At 45.1% G+C, this 23,805-nt stretch overlaps 1 protein-coding gene across 7 annotated transcripts; it reads right to left on the reverse strand.

Annotated features, from left to right (window-relative positions):
* Window positions 1-73: 73 nt before the first annotated feature.
* Window positions 74-22,031, reverse strand: dnajc13 (dnaJ homolog subfamily C member 13). 7 transcript variants are annotated; one of them, XR_015863631.1, is made up of 58 exons: window positions 21,871-22,031; window positions 19,626-19,706; window positions 17,417-17,492; window positions 17,048-17,197; window positions 16,930-16,971; window positions 15,916-16,116; window positions 15,605-15,811; window positions 15,434-15,529; window positions 15,236-15,327; window positions 14,589-14,755; window positions 14,281-14,360; window positions 14,038-14,207; window positions 13,717-13,816; window positions 13,532-13,639; window positions 13,304-13,459; window positions 12,913-12,969; window positions 12,719-12,840; window positions 12,553-12,628; window positions 12,354-12,449; window positions 12,135-12,275; window positions 12,012-12,029; window positions 11,063-11,145; window positions 10,834-10,987; window positions 10,664-10,767; window positions 10,421-10,580; window positions 10,285-10,347; window positions 10,112-10,213; window positions 9,920-10,024; window positions 9,617-9,819; window positions 9,441-9,525; window positions 9,209-9,363; window positions 9,079-9,124; window positions 8,596-8,750; window positions 8,324-8,525; window positions 8,132-8,247; window positions 7,968-8,046; window positions 7,751-7,886; window positions 7,047-7,231; window positions 6,877-6,951; window positions 6,677-6,796; window positions 6,147-6,533; window positions 5,950-6,063; window positions 5,417-5,671; window positions 5,119-5,235; window positions 4,557-4,734; window positions 4,394-4,485; window positions 4,220-4,319; window positions 4,071-4,145; window positions 3,784-3,896; window positions 3,527-3,696; window positions 3,400-3,442; window positions 3,029-3,202; window positions 2,772-2,951; window positions 2,418-2,558; window positions 2,209-2,352; window positions 1,972-2,071; window positions 1,670-1,776; window positions 74-944 (listed from the first exon to the last, which is right to left on the reverse strand). XR_015863631.1 is itself a non-coding variant. In XM_088402078.1 (57 exons), the coding sequence occupies exons 2-57, from the start codon at window positions 19,691-19,693 to the stop codon at window positions 853-855; spliced, it is 7,023 nt and encodes a 2,340-aa protein (XP_088258204.1). In that variant the 5' UTR covers window positions 19,694-19,706; window positions 21,871-22,031; the 3' UTR covers window positions 74-852. The 7 variants fall into 7 exon arrangements, 6 of the variants coding, with proteins under 6 accessions (XP_088258204.1, XP_088258203.1, XP_088258205.1 ...); XM_088402078.1 differs by lacking the exon at window positions 1,670-1,776 and having other exon boundaries at window positions 12,012-12,026; XM_088402077.1 differs by lacking the exon at window positions 1,670-1,776.
* Window positions 22,032-23,805: the final 1,774 nt, after the last annotated feature.

The following is a 23,805-nucleotide window of genomic DNA, read 5'->3' on the forward strand; positions in this document are numbered from 1 at the left end:
AAACGCTCAATTTTGTCCATAAACCAACTTTTGTCAGTTATAAAACATATGGAAACACCGCAGACAAATGAACAACACTGTGGGTTCCCTTTTATTCTTAAAATTTTATGTACAAGTGCGACTGATTCATTGTTTGAATGTACATTCAATATAGAAAGTTTATATACGTAATATTACATTGAACATGTCACAAACTGCACTGGTCTTTCACACAGACTCAAACATAATCATTCGTCCTGTCGACAAAGGTTGAAGTTTTTATAAATATTCTAGTGCTTGTTTTTCCATCCTGGAGGTGAGGGGAATTCTTTTATAAAATTGAAGGGGCAGCCATGGAATGAAGGAGGAATCGAGGTCAAAAAGGAGGCGTTTACAGATAGATCCTTGAGTTGAAAAAGGAGGCGAAATCTCATTAGCAATTTCCTTTTCGAAAACTCCAGGATTGAGGCTGACATTTTGCGGGGGCAGTAGAGTCAGTTGGGACATTGCGAGAGGACTATGATAAAGGCGAAGAGACAAAATCAACCAAGAACAACAGTCTTCCAATGTTTTTCTCAGTGGAAAAACAGAAGAAAAACTAGAGTAAAAAATATCTTCATACAAAAAGTAAACTCTTCTGCTTTTCAACCAAGTACGGTGTATCACTGAAACGAAAGGGTGGCCCATCTGTTAAGATAATTTCAGACAATTTTCGAGGTGCCGGTCGGAGAGGGCAGATGGCGAAGTGGGGAGGAGTCGCCGGCATCCTCCTCCCATCTGCGCGCCCTGCGTGTGTCGAGTGAGGGGGAGCCCAACGGGTCGGCCTGGGTGCCCGACTTGGCTCTTTGCGAGTGTGCGTCCCCCCCCACCCCGTCAGCCTTGATCGCTGTCCACCGGGGGCGGGCCGCTGAGCAGTACGGTGGTGCCGCTTCCTGCTGCTGTCAGGTAACCGGCGACTCCTGGCCCTGTGGGTGTCCAAAGCGACGGTCAGCGAAACGCCACCAGAGGACACGGTGTCAACGACTATTTTAAGACTAGTTTTGAAAAGCAGCAGAAGCTGACGAAACAGTGCCATTATCATCCAAGAAGAGTATATGACATATGCTTTTAATTATTCAAACCAACCGTATTTTGTCTAGTACCAAATTAATATCCGATATAAATTCTGGACTATAAGACGCACCGGATTATAAGGCGCACCTTCAATGAATGGCCTATTTAAAAACAATTAAATATATTTGATTCAAATTGCAACAAAAAAGCTTAAAGTGTTTTGTTGATTTAAAAACAGCTATATGGATTTATTTGATAAAATTGCATTTTCTTTTGCGCCTTGTCGCCATATAAATTGCTTCAAAATTGGTGCATATATAGCATACCAAAATATCAAACAGGGTGTTGAAAAACAAAAATGAATACATAAATACATTTACAGGTAGAACTGAAATACAGAGATAAAAACAGAAGAATTTACATGGCGATTAAGTTATTTTCTTTTTTTGTCCCCCAAAAATGAAAAGTCGTGGTTTATGTGCCATATAAGGCGCACCTGATCAAAAGGAGCACTGTCGGCTTTTGAGAAAATTGGAGGCTTTTAGGCAAGACGGTAAATGCGGTTGAACGAGGATTGGCAAGAAGGAACAGAAGGTGAAGTGAAAGGGCAGGTTGCCATTAGGAGGTGAGTTTCTACCTGCGTTAGTGCAACAGAGAAAGGAGGGCTCTGAGGGCCCGGCTGGGGAGTCTAGAGCCCCCCTCGCAGTGGGCTGCTGGCGGCCAGGAGAGAGGGAGTGGAAACCCCTGAGGAGGACACCAATAGCGGGACAGAAAAGAGAAGACGGGAAAAGCCACAGGAGGGAAATTCAGGGATTTGGAGAGGGAAACGTTTTGGGATCAATGGCAAGGCGTGTGTGTTTTGAAGAAAGCGTTAAGAATGCACCATTTACCTTTTTGTGCGATTACGAGCAGAGCGAATAGAAGGAAATAACTCCTAACCTGTCAGGTAGCCTGCTGTCTGAGACTCGTTAATGAAGAGGTCGTGTTTCTGGTCCTTGAAGGCACTCCACACGGAGGACTTGGCCAGGATCTCGTTCACCTGGAAAGCAGAAAAGCAGACGACAAAATTCTACAAGGATTGATATTGCATTAGAGGAGAACGAATGCTATTATATGAGAACAGAACGCTTGGAAAGCTCCTTGAAAGTCAAAAGCATCGCTGCTAAAGCCTCAGACCTGTTCTCCGTACTGCAGACTGCGCGTCATGGACTTGAGCGCCTTCACGATTTGGGCCTTGGTGGCCGACGGGTTGTCCAGGGTCTCCAGGCCGATCCCCTCCAGGAGCTTCAGAAGGTACGGAACCAGGTCCACTCTGAGGGCCTGAGGAGCATGAAACGCTTGAAGTGAGGCTAACCGGGACTCCATCGGGACTTGAGGAATGTTACCTGAGCCACCAGTTCCGTCTGCTCCTTCTGGAACATGCGGTTGAGCGCCTCGCAGGCCAGCCCGGCCATGTCCGTGCGCGACTTCATTCCGGCCATCAGCGGCCCGATGGCCTCCAGAGCGGACATGGAGCGTACGCAAAGCTACCAAAAACACAGTATCATTTAGCACAAGCAAAAAACGGCTCAAGTGAACCTCATCCATTTGCCACCAAACACTACCAACTCAAATTTCAAACTATTGGTGCCTATCATTCCATGCCGTCATTCACAACTCCTTTTGATGTAAAATTGCTGACGTAAGGAGGGAAGAACATTTGTGTCGGCTCATACGCGATAGAGGAAGGTGCCGATTACCTCGTTGTCCGAGAGCACGTGGATGAGGCGTATGGCGCTCTTGGGAATGGCGTTGTTCTTGTGATTGAGTGCAGCTAAGATGCGGGGCATGTGACCCAGAGGCGGAACCTGATCAGCCAGCTGCGCCTGCGTGCTGAACAGACACACTGCCGCCGTGGTGACCGTCTCCAGCGCCTCTCCCTAAAGGAACATTTGAGGAATCGATGGAATTTTTTTTTTTTTTTTTTTTTAAACCAGAGATGATGTGTCAGGCTCACGTTAGGTTTGTTCTTCTCCAGCAGCTCCGTCAAGGTCTCCAGGAGCGAGACCAAGAAATCGCGAGGCTTGCGCAGCACCCAGCCCGGCTGTGCGATAAAGATGCGCAAGAAGACTCCGCCCACTTCCAGCTCGCCCTGGCCGGCTCCGTAGGCCACGGTAAAGTCCTCCGGCAACTGAGCAGAAACACACAAAGGTATTCTTCATCCATACGTTATTTCGTGGCGACTGTACGTAAAGTGAGGTACACGATTTTTAAAATGTGAGACAACAAAGTTGGGTCAAGAAAAATAATCGGCATGCTTCCTGATCGGCTATCGTTGCACGTCATGTCACAAACAGCATATGCGTACCCTCGCTTCTGTGAACTTACTTTCCAGTTGACGTCAGGATTGTCCTTCTGCAATTTAAAGTGGCTGAAAAAACAAACAAAACAAATAATGATGAACTGTTTGGCCTCTTCTTTCTTTCCGTCCAGATTTTGAACTCCGGAGACGTACTCAAGCATCATTTCCCTCACGGTGGTGGACACCGTCTCCCGAGAGCTGTCGTTCCAGATGAGCTCAGGATTCTCATGCGTTCCCTCGAAGATGTGCACGGCCGCCTCGGCGTTGTCCCGCATGGCATCCATGAACACGCTCGGGAGGAAACGGATCAGAGTCAGCCGAACCTGGCGAGTGAAAAGAAGGAAGAAAAGCTATGGAACGGAAACGACACATGGATGGGTTTGCCAGCAAAGTATGTTTGCCAAACCGACCTTGGGCCCAACCAGTTTGTCCGAAGTCATCTTGGAGAAAAGTTCAGCCGTCTGCGTGCGAACTTGAGGGTGAGTGCAGTTGCAGAAGAGATCGAGCAAGTAGATGAGCGCCCCTGTAAAAAACAAAAACAAAAACAGATTGTAGCAATAAAATGACCAAAGAGGAATTGGCCAGATATTATTATGTTGCAATTGAATTGAGATGCTTGAGGTTTTTTTTCTAATGTCGAACAAAGTAGGCAATAAAAAGTATTTTTATTATTGTTAAAAAAAGGGTTTCCACAAACCTTTGGCCATGGCCTCTTTGACTATTTTGGTGTTGGACGTCAAGGCATGGAGCGTTTCCAACACCATTTGCCTGCCTAGAAGAGCACGAATGGACAATTAAGAGCACAAAACAGACAAAATGAAATGCCGTCTCCGTTTTATATCTGACTTGATGGGAGGGAGTGCAGCAGCAGGAGGAGGTTGGACAGCACCAGCGACTCAGCAATGTTGCTCACGCATTCTTGATTTGACGTCACAGTGTTGACAACCTGCGAGGAAGCGGATGAGACTGCTGAAGCGACATCCGTGACACTTGAGAGTTCTTAATAGGAAGTTTTTGCACCTCTAGCACAAGTTGCTGCACCCTGCCAGCGCCGTGAACCCGCAGCAGGGAGAAGAGCAGCTTGAAATGCCCAATGCATTCCGTCTCGGAGCCTAAAAAAAATTAAAAAAAAATCATTGAGTGTTGGCTTATAAGTCAGTGACAAGACAGCAGCGAGTCTGACCGGGGTTGTTCTTGATGACGTTGCGTAACGCCTCCAGCGCCATCTCGGCGAAGCGGAGACGCTCAGCGTGCTGCTGGGACTCCACCTTGTTGCTCTGGCTCATGGCCAGCAGAGTGTGCAGGTACTGTGCCTGTGAGCCCACGTAGTCCAGCAGGCTTGCCGCAAAGGCTTTGGGATACTCCACGCAAGAAGGAAAACACGCCATCACAAAGACGCCAGAACTACTAAAAGCAACGAAAAACTCCAAAATGTCTTCTTGAGCTCCTTAAAAAAGATGTACCGTAAAATCACACAACCCTCTTAAAAATCACCTTTAAAATTGTGTTTTTATTCCCCAAGAATATTGGGAATGACTTAGGCAATTATGCTATGCGGCCAATATGAAATAAGCATGACTAAGTAGGTTGATATGTATTATTTTTCATTGACTGCAACCCCTACGCCCTGCATAGTTACTGGTAGAAAAACGACATTTTCTCAAAAATGTGCAATGATTCCAATGGCATGATAGTCCTAAAATCAGAGGCGGTTCTTGTCAAACAAAATGTGCGACCGTGCTTACCTCTAGTGGGAAAGTGGGTTGTTCATTGTAAACGCGTACAAATATCTCCCCGACAATCAGCTCTTTGCTGTGCTCGGTGAAGGTGAAATCTGCACCAAAGCTCTCATCATTCTCCCCCTGAACAGACAGAAAGACTCTGTTAATAGCGATAAAGGAAAGCGAACCATTCCATTTTGGAAGACCTCCTTCTCATGGGTCATCGCTGGTGACCGAGACTCAAACTAGATGACCTTTCCCATTTGAAAATTCTCTTCAGAAATCAATAAGGAATTGTTGTATATATAAACAAAAAACCTACCTTCACACTAGTGAAACAGGAGGAAACTTTCATCTGTCTTGAATGCCAATGGCCCACTAAAACCTTTGGTTCAGAATAATTTGGTTTTGTATCAAACATAACTTCACACTGAGTGTGGCCTCCTGTCTCCTCTCCGTGTTCTGTCTCTGCCTTTTCTGTCTCTCCTTCCTCCTGCCATCTTTTTCTACTGTGGCTGCGCCAGGGCTGATCCTCTCTCCACTGACTAGGGCCTGCCTCACCGACATTAGGAAATGCCTGCACGGCCAGGATAAGAAACAGGAACATAAAAGCTCTTCACCTACAGCACAAAACATTATTTTCAGAGCGAATGCCATTTATGACCATCATTTCCCAATTTTTTTCCCAAAAGACAAAGGCCAAAAGTAAGAGTGCATCCTATAAACAGTAACTTTTTTTTCCCACACCATTCCAGTAAGATTGATCCGTCAGTCACATAAGCCGCGTTTTCAAAGATTTAAAGAGATTTTATTGTCACATTATAGTACTATCCAGGTCGAAATCTTAACACTTACTCTCCTAATGTTGCCCTCTTGTTGACTCTCCAAGAACTCCAGCAGCTCGGCTCTGGTTCCGTTGTTCCAGATGAGGTAGGGGTTCTCCGTGTTGCTGTTCAGCACTTTCAAGACCTTCAAAGATAAAAAGGCAGCGGAGTTTGCGTTGCCCGTGCACGGCAGGGCCTCCTACCCCACCCCGCCGCCCGTCAACCAACCTCCGCCGAAGGTGCCACTGCCAGCTTCCTGGAGATGTAGGGCGTCAGCATGGCGGCCAGGCTCTTGCGGATGCTGGGGTTCTCCGGGGGAACGCTTTCCCCACCGTTGGTCTCAGAAGCGGGATTGGCGCCGTGCGGCGTGGCAAGATAGCCCCCCAGGCGGCTGAGGGACACCAGGCTGAGCTTGGCCAGGTGGTTGGCCACCTCCTGCTGGTTGCTGTCCTGGCTGGTCTGGACGCCGCTCTCCTCCAGTGTGTAGTCGTAGTTGAAGAGGTTCACTAGCAGGTGCCAAAGCACACCGGCGTGGTACAGCTGCGTCTGCAGGAAGAAGTCCACTGCGAAGGAGCTGACGCACTGAACCGCCAGGGCTGCCGTTTTGGGGAGGCCCTAAGGGAAGAGGACCAGAACACGCAAAAACTCCGTCAAAGCTCCGTCACCTTAGGTATATAGTTAAAAAAAAACTCATTTGCTGTTTGTCATCTTTTAGTGGAAAGACAGATCCGGTAAAAACTAAGCCAAGGCTTGCTGACCTTTCCATAGTACAAGATGTGACAGAGGTCTCGGATGATGTAGGGCAGCTCAATCATCTTTTCTCTGCATTCCTCAAATTGTGCCGCCACGCTGTAGCACTTGCAGATGTGCCCGCACACCTTAGACATATACATACGGGCACTGATTTCTTCTTATTGTAAAAGGACAATTTGGGGAAGCTGGCTCTCGCCCCGCGTACCTGCACGGCCATGTCGTCAGCCTTGCTGGACGCGGTCAACACAGACACGCAGCGGGAAAAAGCCTCCAGCAACACCTGAGGATTTTTTTCAACAGAGTAGCATCAAAAAATAACATGATGATGCACATATTTTAAAAAAAAAAGAACATCCGATCGGAAAAAAACGCTACCTCGATTCCGTTCTCGCGCCGCAGCTCCTCAGCGTTGAGTGCCGAGCAATTGACGGTGTGGAAGGCCAGCTCGGTGGCGGCCGGCAGGAGCGGGGAGGTCTTGGAGAAGAGGAGGTCGTCTTGAGTCTCCATGGTGATGGTTTTGATGAGCATGGGGTAGCCGGCATACTTGTAAGGCTCCAGCTCTATTTGGAAAAATAAAGCCATTCGCATCAACAGAACCAAGATGCTCAAAGGAACTAAGATAAAGAAGTACTAACACGTTACAGTATATTCCTTTTTCACTCTTGCTTCACTCTTTTAAAAATGTATCAAAAAAAAAAAACAATCTAAATATGAAACGTTTTCTATTAAACATGCATGTAGAGTTACTGTAATAGTTAGAGGTTTTTTGATCTTTAGGGTTTTTTTTTTTTGACAAATTGTTTATCTTTCAATGAAAATGGATATAGGTTCCAAATATCATTTTTTGCTACCTTGACTACTAGTAATTGCTATTGGCACTGAAAAACAAAAAAAAACACACACAAAAAACCTAATATCGATCTATCGCTCGTTTTCTCTGAGCTTTTCCTTGCCTGATTTGGCTATATACACCTAAGGATCTCATCAATTTTTCAGAATTTTAGGCCTATGAAGTCTTTTAAGATTCTGTATATAAATGTACATGATTTGACATTTTGTATCGACCCGTGTTCACATACCATCTTTGTGCCGGTTGAAAAGGATGCTTTGGGTCTTGAGGATGAGGATAATGTTTTCCGGGTCGGGCCCATCCACGACTCGTGCTGACTTAGTACAGAGGAACTCGTAGGCCTTGTTGACTTTCTCAAACATGTCCTAAAAGATTGAAAATGCACCATGTGGGGATGCGAAAAAGCAGGTGTGAGAAAAGTGTTTGGGGAAGAAATAAAAACACACCCTGCCATCTGGGTTCTTGTCCGGGTGGTACTTCTGCGCCAGCTTGAAATAAGCTTTTCTGATCTTGCTCTCCTCATGCCTTTGGAAAAAAGTACAAAAAGCATTTCTAACGGATCGGCAGTCCATGGCACTCGCATCGCTCAGAGTGGAGGAAGTGGACTCACATTCCTTGTCCTTTGGGGAGGTTGAGAACTTCGTAAGCATCGTCTATTGACATGGTGGGAGGTTTCTTCTCCACCTCCCTCTTCCATGCTTCAAGAGTATCCTTAAGCAGCTTCACCTAGGAGGATAACGGTGTCAAAACAAGTGTTTTATTCTTGCTTTTGTTTTTATGAAAAGCAAGAAAAACCACGTACAGCATCTCGAATGGGCCAGTTGGGGAAGTGGACGGTGTCACACAAGTGTCTGAGGTAGTAGATGTTGCAGAAGAGCTCGTTGTCCAGCTGGGGGAAGCTGATGACTGGGATGGGGCAGTACTGGTAGAGGGCACGCGTGTTGCTCTGCAGCCTCGGGCTGAAGTCGGCAATATGGGCGGCGATCTTCTCGATCATCATGCGCCTGGGGGACACGTTGGAAAAATCCAGAGCCTCAGTAGATGCACTTTTCACTGAGAAGATTCACTTCCGACCTCATCTCGCAGCTCCAGATGGCCTCGGGGGTGTCGAATTCTCCGAGGAAGATCTCAGAGAAGCGCTCGGGCTCATAGTTCTCCAGGTAGCACACCATGGCTTCGGGAAGGGCCGGTCCAAGAACGCTACGTTGCACGATGTCCTGTCCTTTGGACTAAAGACACAGATGGCGGCCTTTGTTTGTGCATGACAAATTCAACGGGCATTAATTGCCTATGTGTGTGCATATTGGCCATAAGAGGGCAGTGTACGCCATACAGTCGATATGTGACTGACGATGAAACAGGCAACCAAGTTTCAGGAGTAGTCCTCTTTTCAGAAGATAAACAATACATGCATGAGTGCTAGTGTTTTGGAAACAACCAGTTTGGAGAAAACTTAGAGTTTTAATGAACTAAAATAATACATTTAGAAGGGCGGGGCTAAGATTCTAAATCCATCTAGAGTTCACTATATTTGGAATAAAAAAGAAAATTTTTTACCTCTTCGGATTTAAAGGCTTGTTTCAAGTGAGTGTACTTGAGGAACCTAAAAAGGACAAAAGGTTCACATCCTGCCTACCTGCTTAACCACATTATTGAGTCGGGTGAAAAAAAAAAGCACATTTCGTACCTTGCCACAGGCAGCACGTTGGAGCCCGTGTACATCATGATGAAGAAGAAGACTCCAGTCAAGTAGAGTCGCTGCAAGTTGGGGTTATCCTGCATCACCAGGTACAGAACATTGGCCACCTTTTCCACCAAGATGGGGTCAAACGTCAAGAGAAGCTAAAAAAAAAACAGAGAGAAAAATAAAACATGAAAAACAATTTAAGAACCTAAAAACTTGATGATTCACATTATACCTGAACAATATGAGGCAGGCATGCGCTGTCAGATATCATCCTCTTGATCTTTGGTAATGGGCGAATAATGGCATTATCCGGATCCCTGAAAAACAAAAAAGAAAATAAAAACAACCAATAGTTATTACGGTCATTGATTTCGGATCAATATCCTAACAAAAGCGCTACGAACAGACCTGCTGGGGTAGTAGGAGCACATGGTGATGAGCATGTTGAGGATGAGCGTGGCCAGGTCCGACTCGTTCATCACCGCTTGCCCTGAAGCTAGCAGGCACCACTTCAGCTGCGGGATGGCCTGCAAGGGGCGCCATCCGTCCATGCCCTGGGCCCAGCAGCGTGTCTTGGCGGACAGGACGCCTGTGCTCCAAAACTCCCGCATCTGACATCATATCACATGGAAACAAAGATGTGAGCTTCAGCACCGGACTTTGCAGCTGGGCAGGATGAAGATCCCGAGCCGGATTACACGAGATCCAGACCTCTTCAAAACTGAAAGGTCCTCTTCTTTCCTTGTCTGCATTGCCAAAGTACCACTCCTTCTCACTCTCTCGCTTCATGTCCGGCGCCGCTTCCAAAACGTTGGTCTGGGAAAAATGAGGACATCCGCTCATATTATGCATTGAAAAAAGAATGTTTGTCAGATGTCAGAAATGAAGGCTGAAGATGTTTACCTGCAGTGGCACCGTAGCTCTGCTGGTATGCAGATGGGCCAAGGTGAGAAGGTCTACCAGAATCCGGACACCATTCGAGTCCATGATGTCTTTCACGTTTTTCTGCGGGAGCGAAAAAGGTGCGGTTAATAAATCAGATTTGCAGAGCAGGATAGCAGTTTTAGGTAGCGGACCCTATTGAGAATCAGCTTGTTCAAGAAGAGGATGAGTCTGTCTCTTTCCAGCTTGTCCGTACACTGAAAAAGACAATTTCGCAATCAGGCAAAGGCGCGGTGACAAAAAGCTAGCGTACCGGGTGGCCTGACTCACGCGGTCCAGCATGCCCACGATGAACTTGGTGTCCGTGAAGGGGCCGATCTCTTCGAAGCACTTGCCGTAGACGATGGTGAGCGCCTGGAGGCACAGGCACTTCATGGCCACTTTGGGCGTGAGCAGGAAGCGATGGTAGAGCTCGTTGAAGAATTCATACCTTGAAGGCGCCGGGATGAGACGCAAAATTCCGTCAGGTTTTACGATAGCAAACGCAAAGATGGCGGCTGTTTCTCAGCTTACGATCTCTTGATGGCACTCGACTCTGCATTTTCATCCTCCTCCAGCAGGAGGCGCAAATAATAGTCACCTATCTTGATCTCGTCGGAAAGGCACTCGTATTTCACCTACAAAAAGGTTGTAAAGTTACATCAGAAAAGTTGTAACAATGTTAGGACAAGTTGGCGATGAACCTCGAACTCCTGATGGTTCCAGGAAATGACGGTGGCGTTGCCGAGCTCGCGGTCCACGTTGAAGGCGCGCATTTCCCCTTCCAACGCATCCCGCAGCTCCTCCCTGGTCTTTAGATTCCAGATGAGGTTGGAGCGTGCATGGTCAAGCTGGAATCTTCATTTGACAAGACGAGGCTCCTTAGTCTACAAGTGGACTCAGCGTTTGGGGGCAAACGGGCCCGCCGCCTACCTGTAGTAGAAAAGCTCCCAGTTGGCTTCGATCTTGATGCGTTGTCGTCGCTTTCTCAGAATGACAGGTTTCTGATTGGCATTCTGCAATGTATATTGTCACCCTTGAGAACTTCAAATATTTCCATTTGCATTTCCAACAAGTGAAGATAAGCGGTTAATGAGGATAAGATCATGTGAAAATCATGAGTGGAAAAAAAAAAAAAACAGACAACCATGTGTATGTACAGTACGTCTCCACAGTGAACACACTTAACTTGGAAAAAAAACAACAACAAAATAAACCCCAAGACAATTATGGCGACATTTTGACAAAAATTGGTCTCTGCTTTTTTTTTTTTTCTTTTAAATGGCCATATTTAAATTTAGTCAATTTTTAAAGACATTTTGTTGGAACACAAGCTTTTGTTTTCATTGAAACAAATGCAATTTTTATGTTTGTTAAGTTGACATTTTTTAGAACTTGGTTTATGAAGCTAATTACTTCTTTAACTTTACATCAAATTTTTCAAGACATGCTGATGGCCCTGGGAACTCTTTGAACATTTTTGTTTGAATGTTATAACAAAGATGTGTCTACAAATTATTTAAATACTAAAAAATAGAAAAAAACACGATTCAAATCTGAAAAACTGCTCTATCAGCGTACGTTCCAGACTGTTTTTTATTTTTTGACGTCAATATTTCCCCTTTGACTGGCAAGCCATATCGGCTCCAAACATCGATTATCGGTCTCCTTGACGACCGCTAATTAGTATAAGTCTATCTCTATTCCTTCCGGCCACAAAGATCATGAATGGACTATTTCTTCCCTATTTGAAAGCAAGCACACAACTTGAAAAGAAGGTGAGCTTGAAGGTGCCTGCCAATGAGAAGACGGAAGCAATGAATGAAGAAGTGAAGAAAAGAGACGAAAAGGTCACACATCCTGTCCTCCGGGCCTTACTCACCAGATTATTTCTGTCCTGCTACAATAGTTTGACATCACAGGGGAGGAGGAGAGACAAAGTGATTATTGTTTGGGGCGTTCAAGGCCGAGCGGCAAGTTCCGCCGCAAGTGAAAGCCTCCTCACCTCCTTCTGAGCAATGCCCATCTTGTCCCTCCAGTGCATGAGGACCAGATCCGCCTTCTCCTTGGCAAACTTCTCCACCTCTTTGGCTGCTTTGCCAGCTATTCGCTGCCACTCGGGCACCTTGTTGCGGTTGAGTAGGTCCTATACAAGAAGAAAAAAAATAAAAAATGCTAAAGAAGGCAAAAAATTGTGACTTCCTTTGCGAGGGCGTCACACTACCGTAGCGATTTTCAAGTTATCTCGGACGTGCATGCGATCCATGTCTTTCTCTGGAACCGGATCGGGACTGTCCATGTAAGCCAGAAGCCCCGTCGGCTATAAAGTAAACACAGCCGCTGAATTAAACTTTGACGCCGTGAAGAGTTGGACACGACAAAGAAACACTTCCATTCACAGATGAAGTAACTGAGAAAGTTACCAATATTCTCTTGAGGAGATTCATGGCCACGGGGTTCTCTGCGGTCCACAGTCCCACCAGGTGACGGCTCAGCTGTCTAAATTCACCCAAAAGCGGAAACATGTTGACATTGAGTTCGCCTTGAAGCTGCGTCGCCTGTAAGCATGATTCCGGTGCTCTCCGTCACCTGTTGGTGAGCATCCTTTGGTCGGCGCTGATGGTGAACAAGGAGGTGTGCAGATGGCGAGGGAGGGCCCCCTCGCTCAAAGCCAGCTCTTGCATTTTGGTGGCGATTTCCTTGTCTCCTTCCTGGAAGTCAAAAAGAGAGAGACGGCGGAGATGAAGTACTTTAACTCCTACATGGCAGTTTGTTGTCATTACCTCAATGATAGCCTTCATCACCAAACCGGCTCCCTTAACAATGGCCATGGAGGGATGCTAAGAACAAAAGAACAAGGATACCTTCAACAACGTTCATAATTATGTATTGATTTACAGTATGGAAAGACAATTTCAAGGCCACATAGAATTTTGAAATATATTAGTGTGGTTTTCCCCCACCATCACGCTTCACTTTACAAGGCCTTTGTTATTTTTTTCTTGCTTTTTTAATAGCACGGACACACATCGTGTTTTCATGCATATCACTTACAGTGGAATTTTTTGGTATTTTTTGGAACATAATCCCCCCAATAAACGAGGGAACACTATTTTAAAAATTCACATTTTTCCCCAAAAGACCCTCGGCGGAGGTCATGACTAGATTGTGAACCTGGAAGAGTTTGAAGAGCGTGCGTCCGTTGGAGGCCACCATCTCCAGTAGCATGTCGAATTGTTGGCCCTCCGTGGTCTCGCTGTAGGGGGCGCACAAGGCGAAGGTTAAAAAATCCAACAGGGAACTGATGACCAAAGCCCCTGTTCCTTGGTCCTGGACAGCAACAAAAAAGTCAATTGAAAAAAAACCTGTCTCCGCTTCGATCACGGGAATAAAAGGACTTACCACATGGGTGATGAATTTTTCAAGCAGGTTTTCCAGGAACTTCTTGGATGACAGCAGGGACGCCTTGTTGAGCTGCTCCTGCCTCAGGTCGTAGTCATCATGCATGGGCTGATGGAAGGAGGCGTAGGCGCTCTTCAGACGGGATCTTTGCCACTCGCGTGAAAAAGCAACGAGACGCTACTTACACACATCAGGGCGCAAAGCATGTCGATAGCGGCGTGCGTCACACCGTTGTTGTTCCTCTTTAAAGCTTTCACCGTCTTGACTCCTAATTTTTCCCTGAACCTGAAAAACATCAAAATGCGCTTCTTTCACATCAGACAATACTTTGGACAAAAGCTCGATTATTGAAAACCGGTTTGGGTGCGGATTATGGGGTTTTGACGTTGTTCATACTTGAACTTTTCATGTAAAATGGAAGTGTAAATCGAACTGCAAAGTGATCATTCTTCCAAGAGAGCATGCTCGCCTGTTACTGTGCCAGCAGCTCAGTACTTGTCACTTACTTAGGCAGCTGAGTGAAGGCCTGGAAGCCGGCTTTGGAGGCCACCAGGCGGCGGATGGCCTGGAAGTGGCTCTCCAGCTCAGCGTTGAGCGGCGGGAGCTCGGCGTCCTGCGACAAGAGCGCCAGGACAGCATTGTTGATCAGCTTCTCTTTGTTCTCCGAGAACAGACCCTGCGCAACACAAAGCGGGAACCGTCAGCTGCCGGGGCGCGTGCCGATGCAGAGAGACCCTCAATGTACTCACGTCTTGTGTTACGGCATGCAACACGCCGCTGTAGGAAATGTTGGCGTTGAATCGAAACACTGCGTCGCCGAAATTTCCATCTGTGAAACAGAAATAATATCGATTGTTATACGATGGTTGAAAATGTGAACGTTATCACGAACTAGAACGAATTGGATTTTGGCCTGTTAACTGACGCTTCTCCAAACTTTCACTAAAGACTTTTTTTTTCCATGTAACCTTGGCTTGGTTTAATGAATTACACACATAAAGGACCAGCAAGGTTAACACAAACGTCATCTTGACACAAGTGAGGGTTCAAGGCTCACTTGGAGGTGCAGCCAGGAACTTGAGGTGCAGACTCTCCACCTCCTCATCCACGGGCATGCTCAGGAGGCCCCAGCGTTGGCCGCGCTGTGTGGGGGCCATCTTAACGCACACATCCCTGTTGCCCGACGCGCGCACGCCATCCAGCAGGCTGGCCAGCAGAGAGTCCCTGCATGAATAGTGTAAATAAAATGACGCGGTCTTAAACAAACTTGGGGGCGAATACTAGATTATTTGATGGACTAATCAGGATAGTCTATTCGACAAAATCAAATTAACCTGTGATCCTAACATAACAGTTCACATGTTTTTCCAGTGACGTACCCCTGGCTTAGAAGTACATTTAAAATTGTATCTCTAGGCATATTTTATTCATAAACCCAAAAAGTAGGTCGTCTAACATCATTTGCTGAAAAATTACAACACTAATGATTAAATAAAGGCATATGTTTTGCAAAGGTATCACTTTAAACGCAATTGAGCAAAAAGTGGATTCATGTTCCAACTCATTTGCTCTTTATTTTATAAAAAAAAGGTACAGACACAATATTGAAAAGTATTAGATTTGCAGATACCTGAAGAAAACTCATGTTCCTAATAACAGAGAAGTGCTATAGGAAAGGTATAGCTGACTCTAAAGTGTGTGTACCGTTCCGTGGAGGAGAACTTTCTGATTTGGCCTCGAATGAATTCGACCGTAAACACTTGAGGGTTGTCCACATCGCAGATGAGAGCAAACACCTGCAGGGAATAAGAAGAGGAGAGAGGAGGGAATCCCATAAATTGAAGGCAGTGCGATCAAGATGTCACACACACATAAAGTAATTTGACAATGCTGCGACCGCACCTCTCCAAAGGGTTTGATGGTGACAATGTTGTATGAAGCTGGATCCCTCTCCACCAAACATGTCTCGGTTAGCGCCAAGATTCGCTTCACAGGCTCCTGGAAACGAAAGAACGCTCAGCTTTAGTGAAAAAGGAAGCAATGAGGAGGTGGGCCGATGAGAAGGGTTCCAACCGGGTGGCGCGGGGTGATCTTCTGCACCGCAAACTCGGCCAGCGACGTGATGCTTTCGTCCGAGCTGTACTTCCCCAGCCGGTCCGTCACGAAAGTCTCAAAGGTGAGCGCCTCCTTCCTGAGCCGCAGCACGATGCCGATGAAGTTGCCCGCATGCTCGATGGCGCTACGGATGATGTCGTCACGGTGCTCCGAGGCAAAGAAATGCTGAAAGAGAAAGCCCGCCATTAAACGTCTGCATACCTTTCATTAACAAATGAACCTAATGCTTGCGGGAAAATCACTTATCTCTAGCGAGCGTGCAAACGCACCAGCCGACTGAAACCGCCGTAAAGGATGCAGAAGCCGCCCTGGTAGTCGGAGGTTTCCACGAACCCCTCTACGTTGCGGTAGTCGTAAGAGCACAGCACCCGATTGGTGTGCGGGTCGATCTGGTCGATGCCGCCCGGCGTCACCTCCAAGCTGACGCTCTTGCGTGTGTCGCTCCAGTGGTGCTTGTAGCAGTTGTACCGCTGGTGCACACAAGAGGACAGAGGGTGGGATAAAAGGAGCCTGACATGACAGCTCCAGCATTGCTTGGCAAAATTCAAGATCAAAATTTGAGGGCTTCAAATTCACTTTGCGCTTATTACAATGCACTTGCACTGGCCCCAAATGGGGGAACATTTTAACAGAAGCAGTAAGTGGCATTGCAGTGTAAAATTAAAAAAAAACAAAAAAAACTGTGCTGAAAAAAATGTCATGAGATGCAACAGCACCACCTACATGACTGGAGGGGGAAAGGTCATACTTCTCAGCTTTAGCGGTCTACGCTTCCTACTGTCACAGCATTTATAAGCAATCAAAACATGCAAGTGCCCTTCCCTACAAAGCTTAAAAATAATATTTACCTACACATCACTTTAATCCTAAAATACACATGCCTGTGTATTATTGCCAGCCAGAAACGTGACTGCAAATCAGGGTAGTCAAAGTGTGCAAACAGTGCCAGGTGAAATATGTACGGTACACGCATCTAAGAACACAAACGGCGCACACGTAGTACACGATGGCAAACTCAGCTTGCTAGAATAGTAGTGTACATTTTGAGTAGAAATATCATAATTTGTTGCAGAAGATTCTGCTTAACTTCACATGGGTACCAAATAATCTTTTGCTGTCTAATAACATTAAAAATTCTTTAAATTTCAAACTTTGACAAGATTTATATTTTTATTTATTATTTTTTTCAGGGATGAAAACTGAAAATAAGTTGAAGCCGAATGAATGGATTTTGTTTGTCTAAAATATTCCACAGTGTACCTTCCTGTGTATTTGTTACTCACCCTGCCAGTGATTTTGCCTTCTGAAAATTCTGTTCGGAATCTCTGTGAAAAGGAAAATCAGTGAGAAACGATGTAGGGTGCTTGCGCAAGGCTTGAACGCTTGCACTTTGGCCTTCACCAGAGCTTCCGTGAGCAACTCTGTTCGATGCTCCGTGGAGAATTTGAGCGTCTCCGACTTCTTGCCGGTGCCTTTACGGAACGTGAGGCTGAACTCCGTTCCCTGGCCCTTTCCCACCGGGCCGATTCCACAAATGTCTCCATAAGGCCACTGGAAAGTTACAAAAGATAAAATCACACGTTGACGGTTATTTAAGGTTATTTATTTATTGCTCAAACATGGAATGTCGTTTGTTACTCAGGGAAATGAACGTAATAAAAATGTCATTGTAGTAGTATAATAATCTATACATATAACAATAAAACTCTTGAATCATGTATTTTCCAAGAGGAGCTTGAGGGCCATGTTAAGCGGGTAGATTTTGCTCACCTGATTTGTTACTTCTAGTGTGGTGGGGTTGTACGTGGTGATTCCGTGCGTTCCCACAGAGAAGACGCGCTTGTACCTGAAACACATCAAAACATGCGGTGTCCCAGTGAAGTAAACCGAAAACACACTCTTTCGACTTGGTTTCCACCATATTATGGTAAGTGTGCTCTTGTTTCTTTCCAAAAATCAATTGAGACAATTTGGATGTGCTCTCTTCTCCTACTTAATGCAGTGCCAACGTATCGGCTAGGGACTCATCAATGAGTCTTAAAGTACCGTAATTTCGTCATTTCGATAACACAGACCATGTGTTATATTTGGACAGCCACGATCTATGTAACCTTTAAAGTCAGGGCTAGACTTATCATCGTGTTTTTGTAAAATTCACACAAATTGAAGTAAAAAAAAAAGGGGAGCGGGGTTATAAACAAGGTCGACTTGTACTTGAAAAAATATGGTATGTCAAATTTAGATCAATATTTAGGGGGGGTGTTGTAATCCAATTCTAAATTGGACTGCTTAAACTGCACCAACCAGAGCATAATTAAAATCAGGTTGAAATTGTTACGCTGGTGTTTATCATATAAACAGTTATGCCGATTTATTTGAATTGTGGATAGTTCATGCATCTGTTACAAATTTTCATAGCCCACACCGCAACATGCTGATTGGGCTCGCTTTCTCTGCGCATCCTCATTAGGCCGCACAACTTGAAGTGAGGTGGAGCCATGCACCCATGAAAGCGACTTAACGCGGAGAGACAGGACGCCGAGGCGGCCCGAGGCCCATCCCGCTCATCCCTTGATGTCATGCTATTTCAACGGACCTTTCCCTTGGGATTGTCTCCTCTGATAAAAATGAGACCACATTCATTTCCAAAGAAAAAAGACATTTGACTACAGTGTGGTAGTTCCGTTTGAACTTTCACAATGTAGTAGAGTGCAGTGTTGGTTAATGAGCAAGCCGAAGCAGATTTTTATAAGCGAGCTAACCAGGTGAAACGCTGACATCAGGAGTCCTTGCCAAACAGGACGAGTGAAGACGTGTTTTGTGTCACAGGCTTAAAGCTATGAAAGACAAGTGAAGCACTCGTGTTGCATTCACGGTGACAACGAGACGGTGCGCGATCCGCGTTTCCTTCCGGGCTGAGATATGGATTTCACTCAGCACACCCTTCGTTATAAAGTCTTTCCTTCCACTTGTGATGTTTCGTAATACAGCAAGTTAGGCAACTTCCCTTCATTCAGCCTACGTGCACGTGATGAGAAATGATGTGAATCAAACGAGAGCGTTCGTCAACGGGAGTCTGATCAAGGCTAGACGCCGGGCAGCCTCGCCTATGTTACAGAGATACCGATTGGTAATACGATCTCCCCGTCGCTCTGCAGCAAGCGAGGTCTCATCCGCTGTCAAATTCATGCGAAGCCTCGCTGCATCCAGTCTCGTTTTGGAGCTAATGAGCACTTGCAGCTAAGCGTCAAAACACAGGCGCTTGTGGAATTACAACTGATTGGCATTGTAGTACGCTAAAAAATCTGAACGAGTTTCAGCTGGATGCTATGAAACAAAAAGCCAAGTCAAAAATGTTAGCTTAGAAAATTTTCCTTTTTTTTTTTAAGGATGTTAATTTCATCTAGCCATGTTGAGCATTTTTAATCCATCATTAATTTACATTTACAAATAATGCCTTTAAAAACATGTCCAGAAAAATGACACATGCTCACGATTCAGGTAATGCCCAATCAGCTCAGAATGGAAACATCACATGACCAGACCCAGAAAACATGAAAAATGAGTTGATTTTGCTGCTTCATTCATATTCCACAAACACAGTATTAATCAGAATGCCGTGTTTAGACTTGCAGGGCTGCATAGAACATTTACCATACTATTGTACAAACAATATTTGAGTTGACCTTTCCTTTAACTACATAAATCAAACTACATAAGAACTGGCATACAAATCTGCTCGGGGAGGTAAATATTACCCTTGTGCGATAATACAAGAAGCTATGAATGCTTTGGTGAAGAAGCACTTTCTCCCTCACAATCATGTTAGAGGAAATCAGCACAATGGAGACCCCTGAGTCAGGTTTTTGATTTCCCCAAACGTGAAGCCAGAAAACAGTCATCAGAGACACCCAACACAAAGTTAGCATATCCGGAACGAAGCATGAAATCTACAGTAAAAGCAACGCAAAGCTCTTACTTTCCTCTCCAAGAGTGCTTGGTGGTGTAGTAGCAGGCCAGGTCCTTGTTGTCTTTCAGGACGTTCATCTTTTCGCAAGACCTGAGGAGCAGAGCAGACGGCGGAAACTTGAGGACGGACAACAAGTCGTTCATTTTGGGCCCTTTTGCGATTTGGCAGCGGAGCGCGGTGACAACGTCCGATTGTTGCGAAGCCATCTCCAGCTAGGTTAGGGGCTTTGCACCGCGGCGACGCGCACACTTCACGTTGCCTTTCGACATTCTACAGCGCTACAGCAAAAACCGCCGCCGGACTAACATATCATCCAACCGGCTTCTCCGCTGCGAGCGGCTTCAAATCAATCGGACCACTCACAATGGATTAGAAGTGCACAATGGGGTCAAGGGTCCAGAACACAGCAATCACTTGTCAGTAAAAATGAGTGAAACGCCAGCATGGATATTGATTGTATTCAGAAGGTCGAGGGTTAATCAACCGTAACTGTCAATAGAGACATATAAAATGTATATTAGTCGAACATAATTGTGCAGATGAAGATTTTGCCCCCGAAAATGCAGTACCCCTAAAAATGAGCTTCCCAAACCTTTTTTTTTAATGAACCACCCGCTGCTCTTAATTTGAAGAGAATTCCTTATAAAATTTCACTCAACTGAGATGTGCTAAAATAGATGGAGTAAACAAATGTTATTTCAAATATATTTCAAAAAGCTTGTTTACAGAAACATATAGGTTACAATAATAGTAAAGCATAGTACAAATTAAAGCTTTCCCAGTAAAATACCATGTCCCCTCGAAAAACGTGATATTTCTGCTGCTTTTAGATATGATGCAATGTAAAGTCAGCTTTTTAACGAAGTCAAAATGACATATGAACAAAACTGACTGGATATGGGCTCAACAAAATAAAAGAGGACCAAATAAAAAGCGTGATCATTGCCGGCTCCTCTTTCCTGAGAATGGTGACTTGGGGGCCTGCGTCAGCATTCTGCCGGGCTCCAGGAAAACGAAGACTCCGGCTTTCCTTCCTCTACTCTCAAGTCAAATCGAGGAATGCCCCCTCATGTCTGCTGCTGTGAATCAGCACTTGGAGGAAATTATTCACAATCCAGTCGGTCACGCATGGACACTATAATACGTAGAAGATCTTCAAACGCATACAAATTCATAAAAAGGCCACGGCAGATTCCAGGACTGAGTCATATGACAAGCCATACAGGGGCCAGCCCACACTTCCTGTCTGAAGATGGATCAATAATGAGGTATTAATGGATCATTCGAACTAAAGAAACATACCCATGCCGAGACTATCCTGACAGTTTTAGCATCTTCCCATTGAGGTTTGAAATGAAGCACTGATGTCACAGGATGCTTCCTTCCAGTTGTAGTTGACAGGTGCTACAGAATTGCGGCTGATGGCTCGGACAACTCTTGAAATGTGCCCCGTACGCTTCTTGGCCTCATATTTGGATTAATGGAGCAGAGCCAGGGTGCAAGGTTCAAACTGGCAAGCGGCATTATAGCACACAGCGGCAGTAACAAGCAGATATCGCTTTGATATAAACAGCCCCATTACATATATGAGCGTTGTTTTATTTTACACTATGTGTAAATTTTGTTGAGGATACAATGCTCGGATGACGGATTGACAGTTTTTGTGGGTGAATGCAATTTCCGGTAGTAGCAGCCTTCATTTTTACAATGCTTTTGCAAATCCTTTTTTTTTTTTTTACAGGAAAAACTGGCCAGTTGAGCAAAGATGCGAAGGGTTGTCGCAAAATGGACGTGAACCCTCAAACGAAAATGAAATCGTTTAAGGCTGCGTAACCACGAAGCAAGTCTCCGGTTGCCAGGGCAGGAGCACTTCATTGCAACCGCTATGACAGTTTGTGCGCTTCTCATTTCCTTCCTGGGGAATGAATGCCAACGTGTGCCTAGCGTTTCCTCACCTGGCTTATCAGGAGTCAACTTCCCTGCAAAGCGGCCTAGGAGCTTGACTAATGACTATGCAGCGTAGAGGCCGGAGCCTCCGCGATCACCACCCAAACGACACGTGTTCAAAGCCCAGGATGCTTTAACGGAGCGTTAAGAAAACCAACCCAGTTCGGAGCTCCATCTTGTTATGATAACAAGATAAGCGGCTAGCCAGCGCATCACTCGCGCGAGCTAAGCTAGCCGCATTAGCATCAGGTTCCAATTACATGGGTGCGATGGCTCCACCATAGGAGCAAAAAAATAACGCGTTTACCTGTCAAGTCACGAGCGGGTGAAAATTCCAGCCTTCCCTCGGCCCCCGGCCCTCCACTGTGTGCTGCCGCCGCCTCTTGTGGCAAAGGTGGCGAAGGTGCTCGCTTGACGCCGTCCCCCCCCAACAGCGCTCAGGACGCTGCCATATTCCTCCCTGCCACCGTGAGCCAGTACGCATGCGCCATGCCTGCCTGTCATGCGGCGGTCAGCTGATTAGCTTTTTCTGAAAGCATAGTCGCGTGAGCTGATTCCAGATCAGCGTCAACTCCGTTTTGCGCTGCTTTGAATTGATGAATACGGATAATTACGGATTGTGGAGCGGTTAGGAAATACACGCGTGTCCAAATAAAAAATAGAAACAGTACATTTTAAGTAATGCTGATGATCATTCACCATTCACTTTGGATGAAAAAGGGAAAATCCATTCAGAAATCGTTGGAAAAACTTTGAAAAAATCTGCAAACATTTACCAGAATGATTAACGCTCTGCATTGCATAACAAAAAAGGAACACACTAGGAAAAAATTGCACTCTGAGAAACGACGATGTATGTTCTATAACATTTATTCTATTTACCGTTCATACGTATTTAATATTATTTAATATGCACCATTCGGAGCAGGTCGTTGTATACCACCTATACAGTGACAGTAAAGGCATTTCATTCTATTCTATTCTATTCTATTCTATTCTATTCTATTCTATTCTATTCTAGTCTAGTCTATCTTATTCCATTCTATTCTAAAATTGACCCAGTAATTTCCAATGCAACCCTTAAATGTTTCCTCCATACAGAATTTAAGTCAAAAGATGCCTGAAACTGCAACACTAAGGTTAATGGAAGGATAGTGGCGCTCCCTAGCGGCGGTAATGATGTAATGATTCATTATTAAAATGAAAATAGAGCCCCAACCTTCAGTGAGCTCATTTTATAATTGATAACTTTCACCGTAACTCACTGCCATAAAATTGAAGTAAACACATTAAAATAATAATTCTGTTGTATGAGTAGCAACATTTGGTTGCACAGGTTCCACCATGTAATTGGTATTGATAAAGTTACGTCATATTTTGTAATAAATGCACATTTTTTTAACCAAGCAGGTGAAATGAGATCATTTGAATATTACTCACGTAGACAATATGGACAAAGACTGAGGTCAAGTAGTTCAACGACAGAGATAAAAATGCAGCCAACTAGATGGAGTAACTACTTTGTGCATGATGTGAGAAAAAAACACATTTCGGCCCGCTGTACTCAAATTTGAGGTAACTCACCCAGACTGGAGGTTGAGGGGAAACATCTTGGCCTCTGCCCTGCACTCATACACATCGACAGTGGTCAGTCACGTTATGATGGAGCATCTGATTTGGTGACCAATCATGCGCTGCCCCTTAGTCTAATTCATTTAGAGAAATCTGGGGGTGGAGTTTCCTGTCTTTTCTTCAGATCACATAATCACTAAAGGAATAGAACCCTTACATTTACATAAAACCTGTGATCTTGCATGGGAGGTCAGAGTTGCAAAGTCAAGGAAAAACTTTTGCCCCCCCCCCCCCCCCCCCATCAAATCAATCAATCAATCAATCAATCAATCAATCAGAATCAGAATCAGAATCACCTTTATTGTCACTGTATTACTACAATGAAATTAGAGGTGCTACAGTGGTGTCGGCGTAAAAATATACAAGATTTCACAATGTAGTGGCAACCCAACTTTTCCCCAGTAGTTTTTTTTTTTTTTTTAATCAAACTACACAGTCTAGCTACATATATTGTCTATTGTGTTTTTCTATGAACAGTGCTGCATTATTTTTTAAATGTAGCTACAAACAATTGCGATTGCAGAGTCGTGCTGCTTGATTTGCTTTTCGGCGTCATCAAGTGATATCTAGACATCCATGCAATAAGAAATAGTTTGAAATTGTATGCAAA

The sequence above is a fragment of the Hippichthys cyanospilos genome, chromosome 19 (genome assembly GCF_059441005.1).
Source record: "Hippichthys cyanospilos isolate Australia breed blue-spotted pipefish chromosome 19, RoL_Hcya_1.0, whole genome shotgun sequence".
In the NCBI taxonomy this organism is placed as follows: Eukaryota; Metazoa; Chordata; class Actinopteri; order Syngnathiformes; family Syngnathidae; genus Hippichthys; species Hippichthys cyanospilos.

What these genes read in the sequence shown, in the direction of transcription:
- dnajc13 (XM_088402077.1), bottom strand. Translation starts at nt 19,693, where the DNA reads ATGAACGTCCTGAAAGACAACAAGGACCTGGCCTGCTACTACACCACC. An exon ending in TGCTCCTACTACCCCAGCAG is followed by an intron (nt 9,526 to 9,616) that starts GTCTGTTCGTAG and finishes TTTGTTTTTCAG; the next exon opens with GGATCCGGATAATGCCATTA. An exon ending in AACCCACTTTCCCACTAGAG is followed by an intron (nt 4,735 to 5,118) that starts GTAAGCACGGTC and finishes TCTTGCGTGGAG; the next exon opens with TATCCCAAAGCCTTTGCGGC.